The following is a 13,871-nucleotide window of genomic DNA, read 5'->3' as shown; positions in this document are numbered from 1 at the left end:
ATGATCCCAAAGCATGGCTATCTTGTTGAGCAGAATTATCACAGGTGGGACCCTTGGAGATCTTCTAGTCCAACCCACAAGTTTGCGGCAGTGTCTCTGACCTCATTTGGACACCTGCCACGCAATTCCCTGACAAAACAACTCTTCCATTTCCTTTTCTTTAAAACTCCTGCATTTTGGAAGAGAGAGAGAGAGAGAGAGAGAGAGAGAGAGAGAGAGAGAGAGAGAGAGAGAGAGAGAGAGAGAGAGAGAGAGTCCTAGAACCCTCGCTTCTTTGGGGCAGCCCCTGAGATATTGCAAGACTGCTGTCATGTCGCCCTTAGTCCTTCTTTTCATTAAACTGGACCTACCCAATAACTTTTGAGTACTTTGGCCACCTAATGAGAAGGAAGGACTCCCTGGAGAACAGCCTAATGCTGGGAAAGATGGAGGGCCAAAGAAGAAGAAGGGGAGGGCAGAGAAGGAGAGGGCTGGAGGGAGTCACTGAAGCAGTCGGCGTGAGCTTAAACGGACTCCGGAAGATGGTAGAGGACAGGAAGGCCTGGAGGAACGTTGTCCATGGGGTCATGATGGGTTGGACACGACTTTGCAACTAACAACAACAACCCAATAACAGAATACCAGAGTTAAAAGGGAACCTGGAGGTTATCTAGTTCTACCCGCTGCTGGAGCAGGAGACCCTACACCATTGCAGACAACTGGCTGTCCAGTCTTTTTTTAAAAACCTCCAGTGTTGGAGCACCCACAATTTCTGGAGGCAAGCCGTTCCACTGCCTAACCTCCCTGTCAGAAATTTCTCCTTAATCCCAGGTTGCTTCTCTTCTTGATGAGTTTCCATCCATTGTCCTTCTTGTCCTGCCTCTTCAGGGGCTTTGGAGAACAGAGAACCTATCTGGAGAATAGGTTGAGCCCCCTTCTTTAAGAGGAGCTGGCATTCAGCCGGTGGATAATGCTGGGCAGAAAGGCAAGTGCATTCTAGGGACCCATCTCATAAATCCTCTGTGAGCAAAGAGGGATCCAGTTCCATTCCGATCCCATGCATATCATCCCCCACTTGAGTGGTCACCCTGCTTTGTGGTTTCAGACCATCGGCCTTACAAATGCTTCATTGGTTATGCCGTAGGTCCTTTCCCGGAAGGCCGCAGTACTATTCAAGCTCTGAAGGCCAAACTCCAATTAAAACCAGGATGCACATTGCACAAAGAGAACCCAGGCTGGGACAGGACAATTGATGATGGCATGAACAAAAGCGCGATAATGACGGCACTTGCAATGGGCAGAAATAGAAAGGGGTCTGCAAAAGAATGTTTGAGCTGTCTTATATCGTCAAAAAGTCCTGCTGAATCTGCTGGCATTCCAATCCGGCCACTAGAACTATTCCAGCTAAGTGCTGTTCAACCAGGGTGGATAAAAATCGATGGTTTTTTTTTTTTTATTTAATTTTTTTTTAAAAATCGGATTTTTTTTTTTATTTCTATCAAATTTATATTAATAATATGCTTTTGGAATAAAAAAAATCTATCTAAAGATAGTTTTCTATTTCAGATACATTAATAATTGAGTTTATTCAGCATGAAATGGAGCTTAGGTAGGTAGCATGGGGCTGTATATTCTGCAATATTGGGACTGTCGGGGAGTCAACAGAAGGTCAGAGTAGGAGCAGCTGCGGGACAGAGATGACAGCCACTCTTTAAAAATTATGATTTAAATTGAATTGATTTAAATCAAACTTTTTACTAGTGATTCAAATTGTGATTTAAATTGAATTCATTTAAATCAAATCCACCCTGCGTCCAACCTTTGGGAAGGGCTCCTTCACACATATACCAAAAAAATGGGGAAAGGATCCTTGCATTTGAAAGCAAGAATTCCCCGTCTTTAAAATTTATTTTAAATAGAATTTATTTATTTATTATTAAGACTTATACACCACCCATCTTGCTATCCCAAGCAACAAGGGCGTCTTACAATGCAGTAGATATGTAAATAGAAAATCAATTATAAATATAAAATCAATCCCTCAACTGAGACTTCAGCCCTTCCTCAACTACTTCTAAGTTTTTGAAGTACCTCTTGTCAGGAACACTGGCAAATTTATCACATGCAACAGCTTCCTGTTGTTCTCCAGACCAAGATGATAGATTAGAGATGACTAGGGAATTCTGGGAATTGAAGTCCACAAATCTTAAGGTTGCCAAGGTTGGAGAGCCCTGTTCCAGAATGTTCTGTATCCATATCACTGAATTTTGCATTTTCCTACTTCAGATCTTTTAAATGGCTTGTTTTAGAAATCACCAAGATCACCTTACAGCATCTTGAAAAGGCATTTATAGTTCTGAAAAACTTTTCTCCCAAGGAATGCCAAAACTAACAATTAGTTCTAATTTAAAAAACAACAAGATAAAATAGCAGTGCTTCAGAATGGTAGGATGGTTCTGTTCTTCCCTACAAAATATTATAAACCACTAGAGAAGAGTTCAAAATTACAGATAATAAGATTCTAAAGAAAAAGTGGCACCTTCTTGCTTTTATTCCAAAATATGGAGGCCAAAATTAAAAACTCAGTTCCATTAACTTATACAGAAAACATGAGATTTCATGGAACACTGAGAAACTGAATTACAAATATATCTAGCACAAATTTCTGGCTATACATATTTGAAGTAAATATTCTTCTACTTCTTGGACGTTTCCAGCTGCTTTGAGATTTCAAACCCCACATCAACGCTTGTCAAGGCCAAGCCCAGAGATGACACAGTGAAATCCAATCTAATTCAATCCTTTATTTGCTTATATCTAATAGACAGAATCTTGCCACATTCAAGCTATCGCCTTCTAACCTACTAGATCTATCATGAGAGTTTCTAGGATCTGGCTACCCTGAATGCCCTGCCCCATTCAGCTTGGGGTTGTGCAGACTCTTCATCTGGGCCTCTTTCTGGGAAAGCTTTGGGTTCTCAAAACTAACCCCCCCCAACTTATTCTCTAGGTCCACATTCCATCACAAAGGTATTGCGAATGGTGGATGATTCACTCTCTATCCAACCTCTTGCCACAGACTTCTATACTCTTCCCTTTCAAAAAATGTCATGTTTTCTACATTTGGCAGAGAAGGGAGTTGAGAAGGACAAGAAGCAACAGATGGAAAGTAACCAAGGAGAGGACCTAGGAAAAGTAGAACAATAGGAAAAACTGTCCTCAGTGTGAGGACCATTAACCAGCGGAACAGCTTGTGGATGCTTCATCACTGGAGGTTTTTTAAAAAAGAGATTGGACATCTACTTGTCTGAAATGGTATAAGCTCTCCTGATTGAGCAGGGGTTGGACTAGAAGACCTCCAAGGTCCCTTCCAGCTCTATTATTCCATGTTCTATCTCAGAATATGTACGTGCCAGAGCAGTCTCCTGTAATTTAGGCTGAATGTGAGTGTGAGATTATTATCTGGCAAATGGGTTAATTCACTACATATGCAAAGGAGATCTGTACCTTTTAGTTTACATAAAGTTTTCTCCTTGTTTATTAAGGTATCTAGCAACTTATGCAGAACCAGTATCAGCCAGAAATACAGAAGCGCATAAGGAATAGCTGTATAGGATATGAAACATGAAAAGAGAAAAGAGGTTATGGTATTTTCTACAGTGTACACCAGAGGTCTCCAACCTTGGCAACTTTAAGACTAGTGGACTTCAACTCCCAGAATTCTCCAGCCAGCTATGCTGGCTGGAGAATTCTGGGAGTTGAAGTCCACTAGTCTTAAAGTTGCCAAGGTTGGAGACCTCTGGTGTACACAACTAGTACAGTCGTTCATTGTAAGCAGACATACTGATAACGAAGCCAGAAACTCTTCTGATTCCTATGTGTTAGTAACAGAGTCCTGGCCTTCTATTATTTCTATTCTACTATTGAACAATCTTGAGAAACTACTTTATCCATCATTTTTTTTGCTGCATGAGATTAAAAACAGAGGGAAATCTCTGTTAACCTGGAATATTTCAGCAAAGTTCTGAATCCCTTAAGTTAAAGTTTGGAAATCATAAAACAAAAAACAAAAAAATCTTACCTGGTAGGTGTTGTCAAAGCTGTCATACATGAATCTGGTGATCAAGGAAGTCTTCCCAACTGGAGAAACAAAGAAAACATGTTGGTAACATCCAACTAAATTCTAAGCCTCATCCTATTGCAGTTAAGGAAAAGGCATTTGACAAGAATCACATTTTTGACAATGACTGCGGTTTAGTGACAACAATTAAACGAGCCATATGGCCCCAAACTGTGAAATATTTTTAGTTTAACAGCATGTGAACACTTATTGTAACATCTGTCCCCATTACAGTAAGATTCAATTGTCAAAAGCTTTCACGCTTTGCAACTGTGGCTCCATGTTGTGCAGTTGAACTCTGGGAAAAGAGTCTACTAATCCAGGGTTGGCCAAATATCAAGAACAGGGGTTTGTGAACTTCAACTCCCAGAATTCCCCGGCAGCCAGAAGCGGAAAAAGCTTACTGGATGAGAATCAAAACATTATTTGGGGGAGCGTGGGAGGAGAACAAGAAAGTCATGTTGCCTTTTGGAAAAGCACCTCTGGGAATCTCCCCCAATGTTAACAGATTTCACATATTAACAGAGTTGGAAGGGACCTTAGAGGTCATCTAGTCCAACTCCCACCCAAGCAGGAGACCCTACACCTTAAGTTAGCTCCATCCCTCCTGACATTCCAGAAGTCCTTGGCTAGGTTACCCATCTTGGGAGTCCCAGAGAAAACCAGAAATATGTGTAGATATCCAGTACTGAGGTAGATGTTCTTTCTCTGCCTAAGGTTCGTAGAATTTATACTTAATAATATTAAATTTTTAATACTTATTTCACATTTTTATCATGATAGTTAATATTTGCATTGTGCTTTATCGGGCTGCCGAGAGCAGCCTAGAGTCAATTTTCTTGTGATGACAGCCATGATGGATGGATGGATGGATGGATGGATGGAAGGAAGGAAGGAAGGAAGGAAGGAAGGAAGGAAAGAAAGAAAGAAAGAAAGAAAGAAAGAAAGAAAGAAAGAAAGAAAGAAAGAAAGAAAGAAAGAAAGAAAGAAAGAAAGAAAGAAAGAAAAGTGAGTGAGTCACAAAGAGAAAAAGTAGTTAAATGCAAATGGAAAAATTAGGAACAAGCAACAAAATTTCATTTGGTTGTCAGTGACTTGGTTGTCTGTTGCAAAAAGTGAATAAGGAAGGTACTGCCATTAAACTCTTATGAAGACTTGAAATCATTCCCATCTCACCTTGAACTCAATCATTATAAGAGGAGGAGGACAACTTCATCAAAAAGCCAACTGTTGTGTCTGTTACAAAGAGTAGGCATGTAGATTCCATTAATTCCTTAAGAAAGTTAGTAGTAAAAATTGCAGCTTGCTCCCAATTGGTAGGGAATGTATTAACGTTCTAAAATTCGTGCAAATGAAGGAGGAAATATGCAGGATTACAACTCTCATCCTTTGCATCTGATTCCACAATGTGGCAAAATTAATAGGAATTACAATCTAACTAACACAAGCCCTTTATAGAGAAAATACCAGGGGATCCCTGTACAGTATATGTAATATTAAATCCAGAGAGTGGCTTAATATTAAGGAAGGCTGAGGCAAGAATTTGTTTCCCAGCCGTGTTGATGGTGGGTGGCTTAATCAGTCCTTCCTTGCCTATTTAATAACAAAACAAAACACAAAAGTAACAAAAGAAATAGAACCATAATCTGGACCCTAACCCAGGGTCTTCCAAACAAAAAATAAAAATAAAAGAGAAGATAGGTTTGCATATTGTGTAAACTCTGTGAGATGCAATTGTACTTTTCCTCCAGTTTGCAGCTGAAAAGCAAGAAAACACTTCCACTTTTTTTTTTTTGATGAAGCAGCCTTTTGTTCAAGTCTGCTTCAAGTGAGGCTGTATTTCAGCCAAACCGGATTTACCGAGGTTTATAATCCACAATAGGCGGCAAGCATTATGTATTTCACACTTCAAACTAATAAGCCTGGTACATATGACTTAACTCTGAAAGTCCCAAGTTCGTGTCTAAATAAACTAAATTTAGTTGTGTATTTATGAAAGTGAGTGCAGGAAGCTAAAAAAATAAAATAAAAGCAGCAGCTATTTCCGGTACACCAGGCTTCTGCCCACGTAGATGTAAGCAGTCAGGAACATCATGTACTGCGAGCAAAGCAAAAGGACCGACTCCTGCTCAAAAACACGATCTTTTTCACAAATGTGCTGTTGGAGAATTTCTCACACAACGAAGATGTAAATTGACATGGCTGCTAACCAGGGATTGGGAGCAAATGAAGAATCATTTGGGGACAAGACAGGGAGCTTTTTCAAGAGATGCTGGGAAAGAAAAAGTAAATAGGCTCACATTCAACAGAGGGTTAAAAATATGTATCTTTACCATACAATTCCTAAGCCATTGAGAGGTTTAAAGGGAAGTGTATCAACACCTTAACTTGTTCCAAAGGTGATTTTTTCCCAAAGAAGCTTCTTGGATGAGAAGTGCAAGGACAACTCTGAAGGGAACCTGGCTGAAGCCATCTTTTGATGCCTCATAGTTGCCACGAACTTGTTGGGGGGCGGGGATAACAGCCTACCTTGTAGTCAAAACAAAAAACTTGCTCACGGGAACCAAGGTCAAATCCACAGGTGCCAGTTGAAGGAGGCAGGAAGTTGACCAAGGAGCCCAACAAACATCTTAATGGGCAATAATGACCTGTGACAATAGGGGAGGGGATCAATTGCTATTTTTTTTTTGGTCATAACTGGGGGGGGGACTTTCATAGTTGGGTTTGATTTGATGCATCCAATCAACACATTCTTTGAGGAATCCTACTTGCCTCAGAGTTCTGCTTTTGATGAGTGCATTACTCGGAACGCTGACACCAAATGTTTTCTAAGGGGGGAAAAAAACCCACCCAAGAAGGTCCAGTTGCCTTTTGGAGAAAATCACCTTTGGGACAACCGGATGATGGGAGAATCTCCACAGACAACACCTGAACTTGTGACTGCACAGTGCAAAACAGCTGAATCTGCAGAGCGACATGTCTGGAGGTTTTTCTCTCAGAAGACCTGGGAACCTTTGTAACTTAGTCCTGCCTCTTTTCTGGAGTCAGGACTTGGTACTTCCAAGTGGCACTATCTACCTCCCCTGAACCCACCCTGAGAGGTAGGGCTCTGACTCATCCTGCCTTTCACGACAATGGAATGTGGAAGGGTATGACTAAATATCCAGGATTAAATAAAGATAAGGAACAACGTTAGATTTGCATTACACTGAAAAATAAATAAGAATAAAACATCAAACTACCAAATACCCGAAAACATGTTACTTATTTCTACTAAAATAGCAGGATAAGTAGTCCCAAAGGTTTCTGGTCTTCTCTGAGTCTGCTTGTTTTCTTGCAGACGTTTCATGACCCAACTAGGTAACACCAGCAGTGCTAGATCTGCAAGAAAACAAGCAAGCTCAGAGAGCACCAAGGACCCCTTCATTTCAACCCCGAGCTACAAATATTCTCCTTTATTATTCCCAAAGGTGCTTTTCAAAAGGCAACTGGATGGAACTGAAAAAGCTTCTTGGATGAGATGTGAAAGGTTTACTAGAAAAAAAAACCTAAGACATTCCAGTTGTCTTTTGGAAAATCACCTTTGGACTTTGGTTGTCAAACGGTCACAAAAGGGGATCATACAACCCCGTGACTCTGCAACCGTCATAAATACATGCTGGTTGCCAAGCAGTTGAATTTTGATCATGGGAACACTGCAACAATCGTGTGAAAAATGGTCACAAGTCCCTTTTTTCAGTGCCCTTGTAACTTCAAACGGTCACTAAACGAACTGTTGTAAGTCAAGGACGACCTGTATAACCCATTGCCTTCTGAGCTGATAGAAGGAAGATTTTAAGAAGAGGTTGCACCCGTCTCATTGGAAGAGACAGAAATATTTTCTCGTGCCATTCTGAGCTATTCAGGGAGTGCAGGGTCCGGTGGACAACAAAATATTTCATTTTAATGGATGCCGATTAGTGTACATTCAAAGTGACAAAGTCATTCTAAGTTCACCTCGTTGACACGGTCTTGCCAATTCTGAGGAAGAGAGCACCATTTACTGGCTAGCTGACAAACCACTGGGTATCTCCATTAGCGTTGCTAAATGTGTCACTCTTCACTATTAAGGGCCCATTCGTTTAGCACCTGTGTAACCTCATCAGTTTTTAAGTATCCATTCCTTTACCCCTTTCAGTTATTTATAATCTGTCCATAACATTAAACACCTCTACCAAAGGACTCCTGCCTTTATGACAAAGGGCTGGTCAGGACCACTGTAAGGAGAGAGAACAATTGCTACTGCCCTGTAGAGGGCAGGGGGCAATTGTTTTTTTGAGCAGTTTAATTTGGCTAGACCACATAAAACCTCTCTTAAGCATTCTCTTTCAATGTTTTTACCAGCAAAAAAATTGTCTGGGCTTCTAAGAGTCAGGCTGGTCAAGGAATCTTAAAAGGTTGCAGGCAGGACTGGAAAGCTTAAAAAAAAAAAAAAACATTTGGAGGAAAAGCAATGGAAAATCATTTCTGTAAATGTTGCCGAGCAAATTGCACGGATGAATCGTGTATTCACTAGGAAATGAGTTGGGGGCCTCGTGGGGATCTTTATCTTTTTATGGGCCATTGCAAAGTCCTGTAAAGTCTGGGAAAGGGCAAATCATATCTCTAATATTCAAATGGGAAAAGAATGACAGACCATTCTGATAAGCAAGCTATATAGGTAGAAGTCGCATGGTATGCTTTCAGATAAATCCATTCCAAAGGCCATCGCAACAGAGTGTACCTTAAGGTTTCTCCTAGATTTTCTACTTTTATTAAACTAGCAGATTTTTAATTGTCAGAGAGGGGTATGCTCTTAATTAAGATTAAGAGCAGATCAAGCCCCTTGTGAATGTGCCCCGAGAGAGGGCTTAAAAACTGCCTGGGAGCTTAGTTTAATCTGGTGGCAAATACCCAGCTGCTAAGTAATTCTGGAATCAAATATATAAATCAGTATAAAAGAGCCATCAAGCAAAGAGATACTGAGGCCAGATTTTTTTTTTTTACTTTAATTCAGATGATTCTTAAAATAAATGGAAATCTGAAACCAGAACTTTTAATTCTTATATGCATAAAGATGGAAAACTCATTAATTCCCACAATGGAAGAACGGATGGTAAAGATGATGGAGATTAGTGAAATTGGTCGTTTTGGTCATGAAAAAGAATTTCCTGATTTTTGTTTCTACTTGGAAACTGCTTTGGGCTTTTTGCTCAAAACTGAAAAAAAATGAAACTTGGATTTTATGTTTTGATGGTCAGAATGGCTTGAAATGTTGTGAAATGTAAAGCAAAAGGTTAATGTTGTCTTATTTTTATAATCTACTGCATCAAAGAAAGTCAGAAATCATTGCTTTCATTTCTCCTTGCACTTTTTTCTTTTCTTATTTTTCCTAACTTTGGTTTCTTCTATAATTTTATAATGAAACTTTAATTTTTTTAAAAAAAGGATTGAACTATCAAGTGCACAACAAGAGAAGGAAGCAGCAAAAAAGTACCAACTGAAAAAAACAGAATTTTGAACAGAAGGGAAAGGAAAAAGGGGAAAGAAAAATAATATTCTAAAAACAAGAACGCACTTAGATGCACAGTGTGGGGCAGGCACAGAACAGCCTAAGAGGAGCAAAGTTTGGAGCAGAATTACTTTCCTGCGGTGCCGAGAGGGACAATGGCGGAGCATTAGAGACACATTTGATGGTGCCCTGGATAGCAAACTGGCTAAAAGCACAAAGTAGGGAGAAACTGATGCAACCCAGACAGAATTCTTGCCAAACTAAAACAGCCCCATAAATCATATACATTGGGAAATATTTGGGAAGAACCGTCTTCACCCTCTTTCTCTCGCACAAAACTAACTGAACAGAGTCGTCTCTTGATGCTCTGAAATCCACGCCTTCCTTTCTGGGAATCCAGACTATATTCCACAACATCTGCCTTATGTGAGAAATTGGGGCGAGGATCGGAAAACCAGAATGATACTTTATTGAGATAGATTTCAATAACTTTTAGGCCTGATTCTTCACCCCTCCATCCTCCCCATCAAAGACTACGTTTATTAAGAGCGATAGTTAACTTCTGGTTAACTTCTGGCTTAACTGGCTACGTTCAAGCGCAGGTTTTACCTGGATTCCTGCATTGAGTAAGGAGTTGGATTCAAGGCCATGCCAATTCTGTACAGAGTTGTAAAAGATCGCTTGGAGGTGGGATACTGTCAATGTAATCTACCGGATCCCCTTCATAGATTGCTCTTGTAGGATAGATGGGGAGGTAGCTAACTATGAGATTGCAAGAACACAAGCGATTAGTCAGATGAGGAGACCCAAACTCGTTGCAATGAACAAGGATATACATTCCATTTTGCAGCTACTAAGATTGTTGGATGAGCAGGTACAAAAACAGCCAGGGAAGTAAGTGGATTGAAGTCTGGGAAACAGGCCCCTTAGTCAGTCAACAGGCATGCCTGTTTACCACCAGCTTATCAGGTACTTAGGAATCAAGGACTTGGCAGCAGAAGGAAACAACAGCCAAGGACTGAATAACCAGCCATCAACACTGCAATCAACAACTAAAAAGCCACACACAACCAGGCACCAATGACTCACAGAACAGCCCAAACACTCTGCTAGAGAGAAGTTCCCGGAGGATGGGCTCCAGTGTAAGTCCAAAAGCTTCCAGTGACTGACCCAGACTAGATCTTGTAACGTTATCCTGGGACACATATATTTGCCTTCATTTGTGAGACTTGTAAAAAGTAAAAAAAATGAAGGAAAAAGTCTGGCTAATTGCTCTGTGCACACAAAAAAAAAAAGAAGGGAAATAGTGCTCAGTAGAAACACAAAAGCATTTATCCCGTAGTTAGAAGCAATTTTATTTCTGCTTCGCAATTGTGGAAATGAGGTCACATCAGTCCCTATGTAATTAGCAAAGAATTGGGAAGAGTTTTGTGCCGCTATTGGCACAAAAATAGCAGCAAATTGGCATGTTGCTTCCTCTACAACTTCACCTCTCAAGCTTTGGATTGCTGTTCTAGACAAGAGTTTGAAGCAGCAGCAACTATGTTGGGCTGTTGCCTTTGCATGTCATTCTAGCTTCTATCTTGACTGTAGTAAATCTGACCACCCATAGATAAATGAGAATGAGTCTGCATAAATATTCTTAAGTGCTATAAACATGACAACGTACTCTTGTCACACACACACACACACACACACACACACACAGTATGTCTAGGAGAAATGTCCATTTTTAATTAATGTGAGATGCTTTGGAAGGCTGTTTGAAAAATGCCATAGCAAGTAAAAGTAGTCCTTGACTCACAGCCATTTGTTTAGTGACCGTTCAAAGTTACAATGGCCCTGAAAAAAGTGACTTATGACTGTTTTTCACACTTACAACTGATACAGCATCCCCGTGGTCACGTGACCAAAATCCAGCTGCTTGGCAACTGACTCACATTTATGATGGTTGCAGTGTCCAAAAAAGTCACACGATCCCCCTTTTGTGACCTTCTGACAAGCAAAGTCAATTGGGGAAGCCAGATTCACTTAACAGCCAAGGTGGCTAACTTTATCAACTGCAGTGATTCACTTAATGAAAAAGTCGCTTAACAAATGTTTCAATTAACAGCAGAAATTTTGGGCTCAACTGATGTTGTAAGTCGATGACTACCTATATAATAGCAGCCATGAGTTTTGCTTAACTCTTTTGGTTGCCCAAACAAACCTATGATATATTTATTTCTCTATCACTTTAGGGTATTTTCTATTTAGAGTAAGACCCACCCCCTCCCTACCCTCAAAAAGCCCCATGTTTTAACTCTCAGGCATCAATTGTCTAAGTAGCCCTCTGAGCTGCCAAACTAAGACAAAGCAGTGCAGGACATTAGCTAAGAATACAAGATTAAAGCGGATGAATACTCATGACTGTCTGGTGCAAAAAAAGCCATGAAAGGAAGCTAACAGAATAGCCCGAGATGGCAAGAAGTAAGCAAAAGTGACGTATATCTTACAAAAGAGCATTCTCAAAAGAGAAAATATTGTGCCGATAAAGGAGAATATTTGTAGCTCAGGGTTCAAAATAAAGGTGTTCTCTGAGCTGGGTGATTTTCTTACAGATGTTTCATTACTCAAACCAACGGACAGTATCAGTGCTAGTAGTGACTAGGTTGGAGTTAACTGGCACTGCTATTTCTTTCTACGGAAAATTTAAATGGGAAGAAAAATCCTCTACTCTCAGCTATTTTTTCCGTCCAATGAAAAAGGGAGAAAAAACACTTGTTTTGAGTTTTCATTGTTCCTTAAAAAAAGGAACACCTGACGGGGTTTAAGTTCTGTTCAGATAGAAAGCGAGGTATTTAAAATGTCCCAGCAGCTGGCATTGTTTTGTTCCAAGCTCAATAGCCAGTTTTTAAATTATTTCTTCTACAGCTATAATGGGAAAGCTGTCTTCCGATTCTTTGTAAATCAGCAGCCGCATACATTAAAGCAACACCGCAAATGGAATTTCATAAGCCCACTGCTTGCTGAATTAATTAAATTTGTCTTTTTCTTTTCTTTCAATTAAACACTCAGCATGACTAATAGCAATTACATAAGAATAAAGAATATAATTAGACAAAGAAGAAATTTTTAAATTGGTATCATTAAACTCAAAGCTAAGCATTAAACTAAGATTAAAACATACGAAAAAGAAAAATATTGACTTTGTTTTCCTAAATGCTAGAAGAGGGGAGGCCAAGTGCGCTTTCTTAGGAAGTGCACCATATATGTCTTCTTAAATAAATGAGATGCTTGAGCAAAAGAGGAAGATCTTAAAAAAAAGGGATCTTAATAGAGGGGGACAGATGATGGTCCCTCAGTCAGGCCCTAAGCCATACCACCACACGCTGTTTATTTTCATTTGGTTTTTAAATTTATATCCCACCTTTATTATTTTCATAAATAAGAACAGCAGTGTACCTACCTAATATTCCTTCCTACTCCTACCATGTTTCCCCGAAAATAAGACCGTCTTATATATATTTTTTGGGCCACCAAAAAAGGCACCAGGTCTTATTTTCGGGGGATGTCATCCACTGACTAACTTCACTTGCGCGCGTCACCCCGGCTTCCTTTTCGCTGTCAGAGGCCTTCAGGAACTTCTCCTTCTGTGGCCAAGGCTTTCCTGAAGGCCTCTGCAGCCGATAAGAGAGCTCTGGATCGATCCAGAGCTTTGTTAACAGCTACAGAGGCCTTCAGGAAAGCCTGGCCAGCCTTGCCGGCTGCAGCAGAAATGGGACGGCAAGGCAGGTGTCGGGGTGTGTGAGGCCTGGCTACAACGGTCCAAAGGTAGGGCAGCTCCATCCCCTCATCCCCATCCTAGCTTAATCTTTACCTGTACATTCTGGAGTGGATGGGATCTTAATTAGGGCTTATTTTGGGGGGTAGGGCTTATATTGGGCTCACGTGTAAAAATCAAGCTAGGACTTACTTTCAGGGTAGGTTGTATTTTCAGGGAAACAAGGCATATTCCTCACAACAGCAGCTCTGTGAGGTGAGTTGGGCAGAGAGAAAGGGACTGGACCAAGATCGACCAACTGGCTTTCATGGCCAAGGCTGGACTAGAACTCATGGTCACCTGGTGATTAGCCCAAAGTCACCCGATCGGCTTTTGTCCCTAAGGCAGGACTGGAACTCAACTTCTCCTGGCTTCTAGCCTGGTGCCTTCATCACTTGACCAAACTGGTTCTCCTCAAACAGGTTATACAGGGAACACCT

At 40.5% G+C, this 13,871-nt stretch overlaps 1 protein-coding gene across 2 annotated transcripts in view; it reads right to left on the bottom strand.

Annotated features, from left to right (window-relative positions):
* RAB6A (RAB6A, member RAS oncogene family) overlaps positions 1-13,871 on the bottom strand; it is a 54,257-nt gene that overhangs the window by 22,017 nt on the left and 18,369 nt on the right. For both annotated transcript variants that reach the window (XM_026689380.2, XM_026689381.2), the window contains exon 2: positions 4,061-4,119. In XM_026689380.2, coding sequence (XP_026545165.1) covers positions 4,061-4,119 — 59 coding nt within the window. The remainder of the gene's footprint in view (positions 1-4,060; positions 4,120-13,871) is intronic.

Source organism: Notechis scutatus, chromosome 5, assembly GCF_049901735.1.
Source record: "Notechis scutatus isolate UNSWTSFEM ecotype Mainland chromosome 5, rNotScu1.2, whole genome shotgun sequence".
NCBI classification, from domain to species: Eukaryota; Metazoa; Chordata; class Lepidosauria; order Squamata; family Elapidae; genus Notechis; species Notechis scutatus.
Note: the sequence above shows the minus strand (reverse complement) of the source record. Positions and strands in the feature narration are given on the sequence as shown.